Raw genomic sequence first — 13,737 nt, 5'->3', positions numbered from 1 at the left:
AAATGTCTAATAGCCAGAAAAGAACTAGCCTGCAACAACCAGAGAGAGGACTAAGTGTCTGGAACAGCGAGGGCTGTGCCAGGCCAAAGCCGGGAGCCGGGAACTCCGGCTGGGATTCCCATGGGGAGGCAGGGAACCAAGTGGTTGAGCCATCATCTTCTACCTCCCATGATGCACTTAGCAGGAAGCTGGGTTGGAAGTAGAGGCAAGATTGCATCACAGTTGTTCCATTCTGGGATGATTCAGTAGCTGTATTCTTTGTCTTTTCATTCCTGTCCCCTTTTTAAAAATATTCATAGTAACAAAATTTTGACATTTCTTCAAAAAAGGAGACTTGACCCAGCATCAGCTGCTGCAGGCATTTGGAGAATGAACCAGCAAGTGCAAGATAGCATATTCACTCATTTTCTTTTCTTTTCTTCTCTTTTCTTTTCTTTTCTTCTCTTTTCTTTTCTTTTCTTTTCTTTTCTTTTCTTTCTTCCTTCCTTCCTTTCTTCCTTTCTCTTTTTTTCTTTCTTTGTTTTCTTTCTCTTTGTCACTCTGTGTGTGTGTATGTGCCTTTCAGATAAATAAATCTTTAAAAAGCAATTAAAAGTGTGTCCATATACTAAAATTTTATAAGGAAAATCCCTGATAATCACTTTACCATCATGCAAGGTAATTTATATACAGGCCAAGTTTGCACATCTAAAAAGAGTATTTACCATCTAAAAACATGTTTAGAAATTTGAGTACCAAAAAAAAAAAAAAAAAAAAAAAAAAAGCAATTTGAGTACCAGAACTGCTTAATTTCATAATCCTGTTGTTGAAAATGTGTCTAATATTAGATATTTATTTTGCATTAGCTCTTTTTGTAATCTGTTCCCAATGAATGTTTAATTCAATTGGAAAATTTTTAAGTCAAAAAGGAAATGATGAGTATTTTGTCCCACCTTTTGTCTTTTAAGAAAATAAGTTAACATCCCAGGCCTAGAGTCTGTTCATTTTGGTTTGTATTTTTAGTTCTTTTTAGCTTGTAATGATGAGTATTTTGCTTTTTTTTAACCATTTACTTAGAGTCATCTCCTGTGACACTGAGCCGAAGGAGTTCTGGCAGACAGGGAGGAGTTCATGAACTGTCTGCTTTTGAACAGCTTGTTGTGGAGTTGGTACGGCATGATGACAGCTGGCCGTTTCTGAAACTTGTTTCTAAAATCCAGGTAATAATATTACTAGACTTCATAAAATATGCTCACGTGTATTATGTGCTTTGCTCTGCTTGGCAGCTGGGAAACATTTGAAAACACTTGTTATTGACTTTCTTTTTAGAAACCCACCTGCAGGTTTGGTTGCTGTAGTGAATGGGGAAATAGATAGCAAATTCTTTGGTTACTTTTATTTTTTCCCTTCAGTAACTTCTAATTCTGTGTTGATTCTTTATAAATGATGACATTATGTTGAAATAACCTCTGTGCTTTAAGCAAAGACTGAACGGAACTCATTCAACTAAATATCATTAATTCTTACATAAAACAGTGATTCTCAAATTTTCATATTTATCAGAATGATTTGGAAGACTTGTTAAAACAGAGTTTAGGGGCAAGTGTTTGGCCTACTCTTAAGACATTGTGTCCCAGATTAGAGTGCCTAGGTTTATCACTGGCTGTGGTTCCCACTCCAGCTTCCAGCTAATGCACACCTGGGCAGGCAGAGGTGATGCTCCTGGGGATTGCGTCCCTGCCTCCTGGCCTGGGCACTGAAACAAAACCGGGAATTTAGGGAAGGAATGGATGGGAACTGCTCTGTCTTGGCCTGATTCTCTGTCAAACTATTTCTGGGCTCCACCCCCAAAATTTTGATTGACTAGATCTGGGATGTTTTGTATTCAGACCCAATGATACTGATGGCTTGGTCTAGAGATTATACCTGTAGAGAATACTGATTTTTAAAAGAGGGATTACGTATTCTTAGGTAACAGCAATGGCCTAAGAGAGGATAAGGAGGTAGCGCTGTGGTGTTGGTGTTGGTATGCTGAACATGAAGTGTTATGAAGAGAGAGAACAGTTAACACGGGCAGCAGTGAGAAGCGGGGACAGCAGGTAGTGGGAACGGGGCAGAGGGTTTGTGGGAGAGACTCGCAGGACTGGGTTGCAGAGGCTCGTTGTCTTCAGTGTGTTGTTGGTGCTTGCTCAGTGAAAAGGTGACATCATCAGACTTCTGCTTGGAGAGCGCTAGAGCAAGAATATCAAGGATCACGTAGTACTGAACAGCAAGTTACGTGTGTAAAACAAATTAAAGAAAACTTTGTGTACCTATCTATAGCAGATAAGAATGATGACTGAAATCATAATTTTTTTCCTTTTCATAGTAGATTTTTGATGGTATCAAATAGACATCTGCAGCATGCCTGAATATGTCACATAATTTTAATGGACAAGTAGTATTTAGGAGAGAATGTGAAGTAGTACTTAAACACTTTTTTACCGCAAAAACTTTATGTATTATACTAATCTCCAATAAATTTCTGTATGAAGGTAGATATTTTGAATTATTTTACAGGTCCCAGATTACTATGATATCATTAAAAAGCCCATTGCCTTAAATATAATTCGTGAAAAAGTGAATAAATGTGAATATAAGCTAGCGTGTAAGTAATATATTCCTTATTTTTATTTAAAAAAAAAGTATTTAAAATTTTTTATTTAAAAAGCTAGAGGGGGTGGTTTGTTTGTTTGCTTTAAGCAATGTATGTTAACATAGTTATGTATGTTGGTACATGTGGCAGTGAAAGATTAATTAAAATTGTATGAGTTAGGGCCCAGCATGGTAGCCTAGCAGCTAAAGTCCTCACCTTGAACGTGCCTGGATCCCATATGGGCACAGGTTCTAATCCAGCTCCCTGCTTGTGGCCTGGGAAAGCAGTTGAGGACGGCCCAAAGCCTTTGGACCCTGCACCTGTGTGGGAGACCTGGAAGAGGCTCTGGGCTGCTTTGGATCAGCGCAGCTCCAGCTGTTGTGGCTGCTTGGGGAGTGAATCATTGGACAGAAGATCTTCCTCTCTGTATCTCCACCTCTCTGTATATCTGACTTTCTAATAAAAATTAAATAAATCTTAAAAGAAAGATTATATGAGTTAGATAATTTTTTTGATCTGATCTTAAGATTGAATAATGTATATAACTGTATAATTGTGTAATTCCAATAGCAGTTTTGAAGTTAACAGTTGAAAGCCTAAGTTCTGCTACCTTGTTTTAGAATATTCTCTAAGAAAAAAGTGGGCTTCCTTTCTTAATAAGGTTTCAGTGTGATACAAGTAAATGTTAAATTTATGATTTATATACTTTCATTCTAATCTTATTTGTTTTTTTCTCTCCAGCTGAGTTTATTGATGACATTGAGTTAATGTTTTCCAACTGCTTTGAGTATAACCCTCGTAACACAAGTGAGGCCAAAGCTGGAAGTAGGCTTCAAGCATTTTTCCACATTCAGGCGCAAAAGCTTGGACTCCATGTCACGCCCAATAACGTGGACCAAGTTAGTACACCACCGGCTGCCAAAAAGTCACGAATCTAATTCTGTCCTTCTAAAGGATATATTGAGGAAAAAGAAATCGTTCATGAAAAAGGAACATTAAATCATGCTTTAAAGCAGACGTATCTATAAAGCAATAACAACAGATTGACCAAGTTGAAGTGTGGCCTGCACTATATTCTCAATTTTATATTAAGCACTCAGGAGAATGTAGGAAAGATTTCTTTGCTACAGTTTTGTTCAGTATCTAATAAGTTTGATAGCTGTATTGGATACAGTACTGGTTTACAGAGGGATTTGTACATTTAGAGATCATTCATGTGTCCATTTTTTTTAACCTGTGATTTATTTTGTTGTTTGATTTTTTTATAATTCATGGTGTTAAGGGAGATACATTTGAACAGATAAATCTCCTGTGGCATGATATAGAAAAATGGATTTATGTCTTAAGAATTGTTGGGTGAGCGCTTTCTTTCAACACTACACATGAATGGATCCAATGTTATATCTTTGAAGTGCTGTACCAGTACTGGCCGGAGGTATTAAGTCTGAGTTTATTAACTAGATATTTATTTAGCATTCAAGATAATTTGTGAATTTGTTTTGTATTTATAAAATTTATACCTGGAAACTGTTCTTTAATTTTTTAAACATTTTGCTGTGGTTTTATTTCTCTTACTTCCTTAATGATCAATCAAAACAGGTAACACCCTCCCCTGTCCCTGACAGTTCTTTTGGTTTTACAGAGCTGTTCCAAGTTGCTTTGTACAACTTTTTAAGTGTACAAATAAAATGATACTTTTTTCAAGTATTCTTTGTTTTGTGATTTTTTTTTTTTTTAGTGATCCAGAAGAATTGTGTGTGTGAGTTTATTTCTGTGTTGTATATATATGTGTTCATGCCTCTTTCTTCGATGTGGAAAACTGGAGCCTCGGTTTGGCAGCCAAAGCTTTCCCTTTTAGGGATGCAAAAGGAAACCCGCTAGAACATGTTGGCAAACAGGAGAAAGAACCTTCCTCCTAACTTCTAAAATCTTAAGATGCTGCATTCTATTTAGTGAGGTTAGCTTAGGGATGGACATTTAGCAGTAGTCAAATGTCACTTGTCACAGTATCACTTGCACACTTGTATCCCATATTGGAGTACCTGATTCCAGTCCCAACTCCTCTGTTTCTGATCAAACTTCCTGTTCATGCACAGGCTAGGGGAGGCGGCAGATAACGCCTTAAGTACTTGGATCCCTGCCGACCCACAGGGGAGCCCCAGATTGGGTACTAGCTGCATGGCTCTGTCCTGACACAGTGCTGACTGTTGTGGGGTAACCATAACAGGGAGTGAGCAAGAAGAAGAAAATCTCTATACTTCTTCCTCTCTATATATAACTCTGCCATTCAAATAAACAATTTTTAATTGGCATATAATTCTTTTTTTAAAGATTTATTTATTTTATTGGAAAAGCAGATGTAAAGAGAGGAGGAGAGACAGAGAGGAAGATCTTCCGTCCGATGATTCACTCCCCAAGTGGCCGCAATGACTGGTGCTGTGCCGATCCGAAGCCGGAAGCCAGGAACTTCTTTCCAGGTCTCCCACACAGGGGCAGGGTTCCAATGCATCGGGCCGTCCTCAACTGCTTTCCCAGGCCACAAGCAGGGAGCTAGATGGTTAGTGGAGCTGCTGGGATTAGAACCGGTACCCATATGGGATCCTGGCATGTTCAAGGCGAGTACCTTAACCGTTACGCTATTCGCTGGGCCCAAGTTGGCATATAATTCTGAAAAATATAATTATGTTTCTTCACTTCCTAGTGTTAATTTGAAAGTGTGTCATAGGGCCCAGTGCAGTGGCTCAGTGGCTAAATCCTTGCCTTCGGTGCACCAGGATCCCATGCGATGCCAGTTCATGATCTAGCTGCTCTACTTCCCATCCAGCTCCTTGCTTGTGGCCTGGGAAAGCAGTCGAGGACGGCCCAAAGCCTTGGGACCCTGCTCCCACATGGGAGACCTGGAGGAATTCCTGGCTCCTGGCTTCAGATTGGCACAGCTCCGGCCATTGCCGTCACTTGAAGAGTGAATCATCGGATGGAAGATCTTCCTCTCTCTCTCTCCTTCTCTCTGTATTTCTGCCTTTCCAATAAAAATAAACCTTAAAAAAAAAACTCAGAAATCACAGTTTATCTTGCACATTTTTTTTTCACACTCAAAGCAAGACCCCTTTTAAAAGAACACATGTACTTGAAAGATTTGTTTTTTACTTGAAAGGCAGTTAGAGCTTCCATCTGCTGTTTCACTCCCCAGTGGCCACAATGGTCAGAGCTGATCTGATCTGAAGCAAAGAGCTTCTTCAGGGTCTCCCACATGCGTGCAGGAGCCCAAGGAGTTAGGCCCTCTTCACTGCTGTTGCAGGCTTCAAGCAGGTAACTGGATCTGTACTGGAGCAGCCAGGACTCAAGCCTCCTGTGCCACAGCGCCAGTGCCAGAATAAGACCTTTTAATTGGTTCAATGTTTTTAGATACAGAAACTCACTTTTTTCCCATACATATCCATAGTAAGTACAACATTTCATACGATTGTGGAAGGCGCAGCACAGTGGCATAGGCTAATCCTCTGCCTTGCAGCGCTGGCATCCCCATATGGCTCCCAGCCTCACCCTGGCCCAACCCAGCCTTTGTAGGCACTTGCTGAGTGAATCAGTGGATGGAAACACTCTGTCCCTCTGCCTTTCAGACAGATAAAATATTAGTGATTATCAAAAATAATAAATGATAAATATATGAAATAGAAGCAAAGTTGGAGTAAAATTTTCCAGGTTGCTTTCTTTGGCAAGTTGGAATTCTGACATGCAATTTGTGTTTCCACACACAACTGTCATTTTCTTGGAGTATTCTATTTTGGCTATAATAATTAACTCTTCTATAATTAACTCATAATTCACTCAAAGCACTGGAGAGGGTTAGGCATGTGGCCGGGGTGGTCCCATCCCTGAGTGCCCGGCTCTGACTCCTAACTTCAACTTTCTGCTAATGCAGTCCCTAGGAGGCAGCAGTGAGCTCAAGTAATTGGCTTCCTGCTGTCTGCACGTAACTGGATAGAGTTCCTGGCTCCTAGCTGTAACCTCAGCTCCAAACCATTGCAGGCGTCTGGACAGTCTCAGTGGGAGGGAGTTAGCTCTCGCCTGTCTCTTATAGATAGATAGATAATTGATTTACCTTACCGGGTAATATAACAGTGCCAAATCTGGATATAGATAAAGGAGCCAATGATCCAGACCATTTCTTGACAATTTCTTGGAAGAAAAATGGAAAATCCTGTAAAATAGAAGGTAAAAAATATCTGACAAAAATCAACTTCAAATTGATGGGCTCCACTGTGAACAGTTTGACCGCTTCTGGTAGAAGTAGAGAAAATAAGTTCTTTCTAACATGCATTAGAAATCTTAGCTAAGGGCCTGGCTCAGTAGCCTAGTGGCTAAATCCTCGCATGCAGTGGGATCCCATATGGGTGCTGGTATGTGTCCTGGCAGTCCTGCTTCTCATCTAGCTCCCACCTGTGGCCTGAGAAAGTAGTGGAGGATGCCCAAAGCCTTGGGATTCCAAATAGTAAGCACAGCTGTTGCAGCCACTTGGGGAAAGAATCAGCAGACAGAAGATCCTCCTGTCTCTTCTCCTCTCTGTATATCTGACTTTCCATAAATAAATAAATAAACCTTTGAAAACAAAAAAACCTAGCTGATCAAAGCTTCTTTGCTTGAACTCTCCTGGTACAGCTACAGACACCTGCCTCTCCCCGGAATATGCAACAAGAAGCTCTTGGTGTCTTAATGTGTGGAAACGCCAAAGACAATAAATCCCCTCCCCACCTCACTGTGATCTTTTCCTACATTTTAATTAACAAAAATCATAAATGCATGATGTGTTGAAATATGTGTGGAGCTAATTAACACACGCATTCATTTTTTTTCTGGTAAAAACAGTTAAAATCTGCCGGTGATTTTTGAAGAACACATACATAGATACTTAGTATAATCACCAAGTGTATAGAAGACTTCTTGAACTTACTGCTTGTATCTGAGTGAATGTTGTGTTCCCTGCCCTTCCCCAAACCCAGGCCTCCAGTAACCGCCATTCTGGCCTCTGCCCCATGAGCTCTGCTTTCCTCGGTTCCCTGTGTCAGTGAAATCGTGTAGTCTTTATCTCTGTGCCTGACCTACTTCACCTAAGCCTAAGTTGTCCAGTCTCATCTCTTTTTTCATAAAACAGGATAGATATACATACGTTATATATCCTTTTTGAAGACTAGTGTCCAGAGTCTAAAATTTTTTTGCACCAAAATTAACTTTTAAATTCCATTTCAATAAAAATGGAGGACTAGGGACCAGTGGGATGGCTCAGTGGCTAAATCCTCATGTTGCCTGTGCCAAGATTCCGTATGCGTGCCAGTTTGTTTCCCGGCTGCTCCACTTCTCATCCAGCTTCCTGCTTTTGCCTGGGAAAGTAGTAGAGGATGGCAAAGTTTTGGGATCCTGCACCCACGTGGGGGACCCGGAAGAAGCTCCAGGCTGCTGGCTTCAGATCAACTCCATTGCACCTATTTGGGGAGTAAACTAGCAGATGGAACATTTCTCCATAAATCTGATAAACCTTTCCAATAAAGAATATTTTTTTTAAAAAGTAAAGCAGTTGTAATCAAGAGCAGCTTGTGGGATAAGAGGTGTTTAGCCTGGCAGTTAGCATGTCCCCAGCACCAGCTCTGACACAGAACCTGACAAGGCGCTGGTTATGGCCCAAGTAGTTGGATCCCTGCCATCCACATGGGAAAGCTGGATGGAGTTCCCAGTTCCAGACTTTAATGTGGCCCAGTTCTGCTGTAGTGGGCACTAAGGGGTGGACAGGTAGGTAGAAGACCTCCACCTCTCTGCCTTTCAGATAAATATACACATCTGTGGAAAATCGAATTAAAAGATAAGTGTATCTTGGTGCAAAAAAAAAAAAAAAGTCCGTGCATATTTCCATAATATACACTTCCCAGGAACTCCTTAAAGAGTTCCCTTCATTTAAGTAGGTAATACATAGGGGGAAAACTATCTTGTTTTGCTTTGTTTTGTTTTGTTTTACTTGAAAGGCAGAGTGACAGAGAGGGGGAAGAACAAAGAGCCAGAGAGCTCATCCACCTGCTGATTCACTCCTGAAACAGCCACAATGGCCAGTACTGGGCCAGACACAAGCCAGGAGCCTGGAACTCCATCTGGGTATCCCTCAGGGGTGGCAAGGACCCAAGTGCTTGGGTCATGTGCTGCTGCCTTCCCAGGAGCACTAGCAGGGAGCACAATCAGGAAGCAGACAGCTGAGACGCAGACCAGTACACTGATACAGAATGCCAGCATCGCAGTCAGAGACTTAACCTGCTGTGCTCCCAATACTGACCCACTATTTCTTAAACTGACCAAATAGCGACAAAGAAGGACACTGGCTAAAAATACTGAGGAAAAAAAAATTCTTTTATAATGAAATCACTTGTTAGAGTGTCATTTTCCACCCTGAGCCAAAGGGCTTAATGGCTAGGGTTTTATTTCAGGCAGTCATTTTGTGTTAGATGAAGAGGGGCCAGTATTGTGGCAGTGGATTGAACTGCTATCTGCCACATGAGCATCCTGTGAGCACTAGTTCAAGTCCCGCCTGCTCCGTTTCCCATCCAGCTCCCTGCTGATAGCCTGGGAACGCAGAGGAGGCTGGGCCAACTATATGGGAAATCTAGATGGAATTGCACGTTTCTGGTTTCAGCCTGGCCCAGTTCCGGCCATCGTGGTTATTTGGGCAGGAAACTCATGAGCAGAAGATCTCTCTCTCCCCCTCCTCCCTGCCCCATAACCTTTTTTTTCTTCAAATAAATGTGTGTTTTTTAAAAAATAACTAATTTAGTCTAACAACTGTAACATGAATAAGAGCAAAGTTTCCTTTCACTAGGAAGACCATCCAGCCCAGTGAGACAGTGGCTCCCTGGTCACCACAGACTCAAGGTCTTCCTTTTCTGGTCTATCCTCCCAGCTTCTGGCTTTCACACTCCAAGTCACTGTGGAGCCCAAGAAGGCTGGTGGCACTCTAAACATCCAGTCTGACAAAGACCAGAGAGCACATTTACCAGCTGAGCCGGTTCCTGTCAAGCAGCCCTCTGCTTTAAAATAGGTCAAGATTTCTACTTAGAAATGGTAGCACGGGGCCCAGCGTAACAACCCAGTGGCTAAATCCTTGCCTTGCATGTGCCAGGATTCCACATGGGCCCCAGTTTGTGTGCTGGCAGCTCTACTTTCCATCCAGCTCCCGGCCTGTGGCTTGGGAAAACAGTCAAGGACAGCCCAAAGAAGCCTTGGGACCTTGCATCCATGTGAAAGACCCGGAAGAAGCTCCTGGCTCCTGGCTTCCGAGTGGCTCAGTTCCAGCCATTGCAGCCACTTGGGGGGAATGAACCAGTGAATGGAAGATCTTTCTGTTTCTCCTCTCTGTAAATCTTTCTAATTAATATATATATATATATATATATATATATATATATATATATATATATATATATATATATTTTAGCATGAGTCACATAGTTACATCACTTGTTGGAGAGGCTGGAGAATTCTGCCTTGTAGCTGGAAACACACTCTCACTGACGATGGAGACTGACTTTCTACTGGCGCCAACCAGCAACTCTACCATGACGGTCCAACTTTTCTGAGAGCAGAGAAATTTCCAGCAACTTGGAAGGAGGCAGCTTTGTGGGCCTTACGCGCCTGGGAATTCGGATCTGTTCTTTCTAGCACTAAGCGAACCAGAGCCATTAGAGAAGCAATGTGATAGGTAGACATGGTGGAAGGAAAAACAATTCAAATCCACTTTACCAGTTAACCTTGGGGCATAATTATGGGTTAGGAAGGAAAACATCAGAGCTGTTAACTCGAGTTTTAAAATTCAAATCTAAGACATTTTCAATAATTGAACAAGCGAGTGAAAGTAGAAATCACTTCAGTAAACTGTATGTTTTTTTTTTTTTAATAATATCATTTACAGGAAACTCTTCATACTACTCTCCCTATTTAGAACCTTTCCATTGCTTTCTGTAGCTTTTGGAACAAAACCTCAAAATCCTTTACAGTGCATGTTCAAATTTTCTCAGTTTTATGTGCTCTTATTTTTTTCATGCCAAAAGGAATATCTACAAGTTCTGTGGATGAAAGTAGTTCTATCCAAACAACATCATAAATATCAATATTCTAACAACATCACATCCGTTGGGCACTGAATGACTTCTCAAAACCTGGAGCCAGGTTGGACACACCCAGCCTCAGTCCCTGCTCCACACGAATCTTCCCGTGTGACTTGCCTTTTATCTCGGCTCTGAAAGTCCAGCAATGAAACGCAGTGGGATATTAAATTTGGTCGCAACCGATTCGAAATCTAGTTCCCATAATGCCCAACAGATGGCACTGTGCTTTTCTTAAAATTTAGAGGTTGGACTGGGTAAATTGAGCACCTATGGGAAGACCCAAAACCTAGATTGAGATTATGGCTTCCAAGGCACTGTATTGACTAACCCCTTGCCACACCTGCAGCCACATTCTGTCCTGTTCTCTTTGTCCATTACACTGTAGTTCTGCTGGCCTCTTCCATTTCCCCACAGAGTCTCCTTCCTTCCTAGCTCAAAATCTTTTTTCTTTTAAGATTTATTTATTTATTTTTGGAAAGGCAGATTTACAAAGAGAAGGAGAAACAGAGAGAAAGATCTTCCATCTGTTGATTCACTCCACAAGTGGACAATGCCAGGAGCTAAGCTAATCCAAAACCAGGAGCCGGGAGCTTCTTCTGGGTCTCCCACACCAGAGCAGGGTCCCAAGGATTTGGGCCATTTTCTGCTGCTTTCCCAGGTCAAGGTCAATAGCAGGGAGCTGGATGGGAAGTAGAGCAGCCAGGACACAAACTGGCACTCATATGGAATCCTGGTGTATGCAAAGTGAGGATTTAGCTACTGACCATCTTCCAGGCCCTCAGGATCCTTTTTCATGCCAGAGCCTTTAGGGGACCCTTCAACAGGAAATGCGTTCCTTCAGCCCTGAGTCCCTGTCAGGGGACCCCTTGTTCCCTGGCTAGACTGCCAGCTCCATGAAGGCACAGATTCTCCATCTTGCACTCAGGGGCTGCCAGTTGTGGTACACTTGAAATGCCAGCCTCCCTTATCAGAGTGCCAGTTCAAAATCCAGCTGATCTACTACCAATCGAGGTCTATGCTAATGAACCTGGGAAGGCAACAGAAAATGGCCCAAATCCTCAGGTCGCTGCTACCCTTGTGGGAAACACAGATGGAGTTTCTGGCTCTGTGAGGTGAACCAGCAGAGGAGAGGTTCATTCTCTCTGTCTTTAAAATAATGATTTCATTTAAAAACTTTTGTTGATATAGTAAGAAATTATTTTTTAGGGGCTGGGGTTATGATGTTTCAAGTTAGGCTGCTGCCTGCAATCCCAGAATACCAAAAGGGGACTGGCTCAAGTCCGGCTTCTCCATTTCCAATCCAGCTCCCTACAAATGTGCCTGGGAAAGCAGTGGGAGATGGCCAAAGCCCCTGGGCCCTTGCACCCACACAGGAGACCCTAGATCAAGTTCCAGGCTACTGGCTTTTGGCCTGGCCTACCTCCAACTGTTGCAGCCTTTGGGGGAGTGAGCGGGGATGGGAGGGAGTTGCAGATTCTCCCTCCCTCCTTCCCTCTCTCCTCTTTCTAGCTTTAGCTCTACCTCTCCTTTCTCTGTAACCTCTGCTTTTTGAAAATATAAATCTTGGGCCCAGTGCAATGGATCAATTCAATAAATTGTCACCTTGCAAGTGCCAGGATCCCATGTGGGTGCCAGTGTGTGTCCCAACTGCTTTACTTCCCATCCAGCACCTGGGAAGGGGGCAGAGAATGACCCAAAACCTTGAGACCCTGTACCAACTTAAGAGACTCTCAAGAAGCTCCTGGCTCCTGGCTTGGATCAGCTCAGCTTGAGCCATTATAGCCATTTGGAGAGTGAGCCAATAGATGGAAGATCTTTCTATATCTCCTTCTCTCTGTAAATCTGCCTTTCCGATTAAAAAAAAAAAAAAACTTTAAAAAAAAGAAGAAGAAAATATAACTCTTTTGAGAAAAGAAAGTAATCATTAGGTTCACAGTGTGAAATTCCTCCCAAGCAGTTTGTCAGCAGTTAGTAATTTATCAGGAAGCAATTACAAGTTTAAAAATTGGTAGCACCTGAGAATGTGATTGCTCAGCATACTTACAATAGCTTTTTAAAAATTAGGGTCCGGCTCGGTAGTCTAGCAGCTAAAGTCCTTGACTTGCACAGGCTGGGATCCCACATAGGCACCGGTTCCCATCCCCGCAGCTTCACTTCCCATCCAGCTCCCTGCTTGTGGCCTGGGCAAGTAGTTGAGGACGGCCCAAAGCCTTGGGATCATGTACTCATGTGGGGAATCTGGAGGGGGATACAGGCTCCTGGCCTCTGATTGGCTTCTGATTGGCTTCTGATTGGCCATTGTGGCTGCTTGGGAAATGAATCATCGTACGGAAGATCTTCCTCTCTGTCTCTCTTCCTCTCTGTATATCTTTCCAATAAAAATAAAATACATATTTTAAAAAATTAAAATAGTTTGAGAGAAAGAATAGTCTTTTCAGCAAATACTGCTGTGATAAGTGAATATCTGTACCAAAAAATGAATTTAGATCACACACTCATATACACATACACACAGCCTCATCATTTCAGAAGTTAACTCAAAACAGATCATGATCCTAAATATAAGACAGAACTATAAAAGTCTTAGAAAATCAAAAGCCTAAATCTTTGTAACTTCAAAGTAGTCAGTGCTGTCTTAGAAACATCATCAAAAGCAAAGAAACAAAAGAACTAGGTAAACATCAAATTTTAACTTTTGGGCCCAGCGCGGTAGCCTAATGGCTAAAGTCCTTGCCTTGCATGTGCCAGGATCGCATATGGGTACTAGTTCGTGTCCCAGTGGCCCCCTCACTTCCCATCCAGCTCCCTGCTTGTGGCCTGGGAAAGCAGGCGAGTACAGCCCAAAGCCTTGGGACTCTGCACCACGTGGGAGACTCGGAAGAGGCTCCTGGCTCCTGGCTTTGGATCAGAGTAGCTCTACCTGTTGTGGCCACTGGGGAGTAAATCACTGGACAGAATATCTTCCTCTCTGTCTCTCCTCAT

The 13,737-nt window shown here is 42.2% G+C and overlaps 1 protein-coding gene across 4 annotated transcripts in view; it reads left to right on the top strand.

Annotated features, from left to right (window-relative positions):
- The window catches only part of BAZ1A (bromodomain adjacent to zinc finger domain 1A), a 93,853-nt gene extending 89,532 nt beyond the window's left edge, over positions 1-4,321 (top strand). For all 4 annotated transcript variants that reach the window (XM_058666337.1, XM_058666335.1, XM_058666336.1 and 1 more), the window contains 3 exons: positions 1,057-1,199; positions 2,539-2,626; positions 3,356-4,321. In XM_058666337.1, coding sequence (XP_058522320.1) covers positions 1,057-1,199; positions 2,539-2,626; positions 3,356-3,552 — 428 coding nt within the window. In that variant the 3' untranslated portion in view covers positions 3,553-4,321. The remainder of the gene's footprint in view (positions 1-1,056; positions 1,200-2,538; positions 2,627-3,355) is intronic.
- Positions 4,322-13,737: the final 9,416 nt, after the last annotated feature.

The sequence above is a fragment of the Ochotona princeps genome, chromosome 6 (genome assembly GCF_030435755.1).
Source record: "Ochotona princeps isolate mOchPri1 chromosome 6, mOchPri1.hap1, whole genome shotgun sequence".
Lineage (NCBI taxonomy): Eukaryota > Metazoa > Chordata > Mammalia > Lagomorpha > Ochotonidae > Ochotona > Ochotona princeps.
The sequence above is the reverse complement of the archived record's forward strand: the minus strand, read 5'-3'. Positions and strand labels throughout refer to the sequence as shown.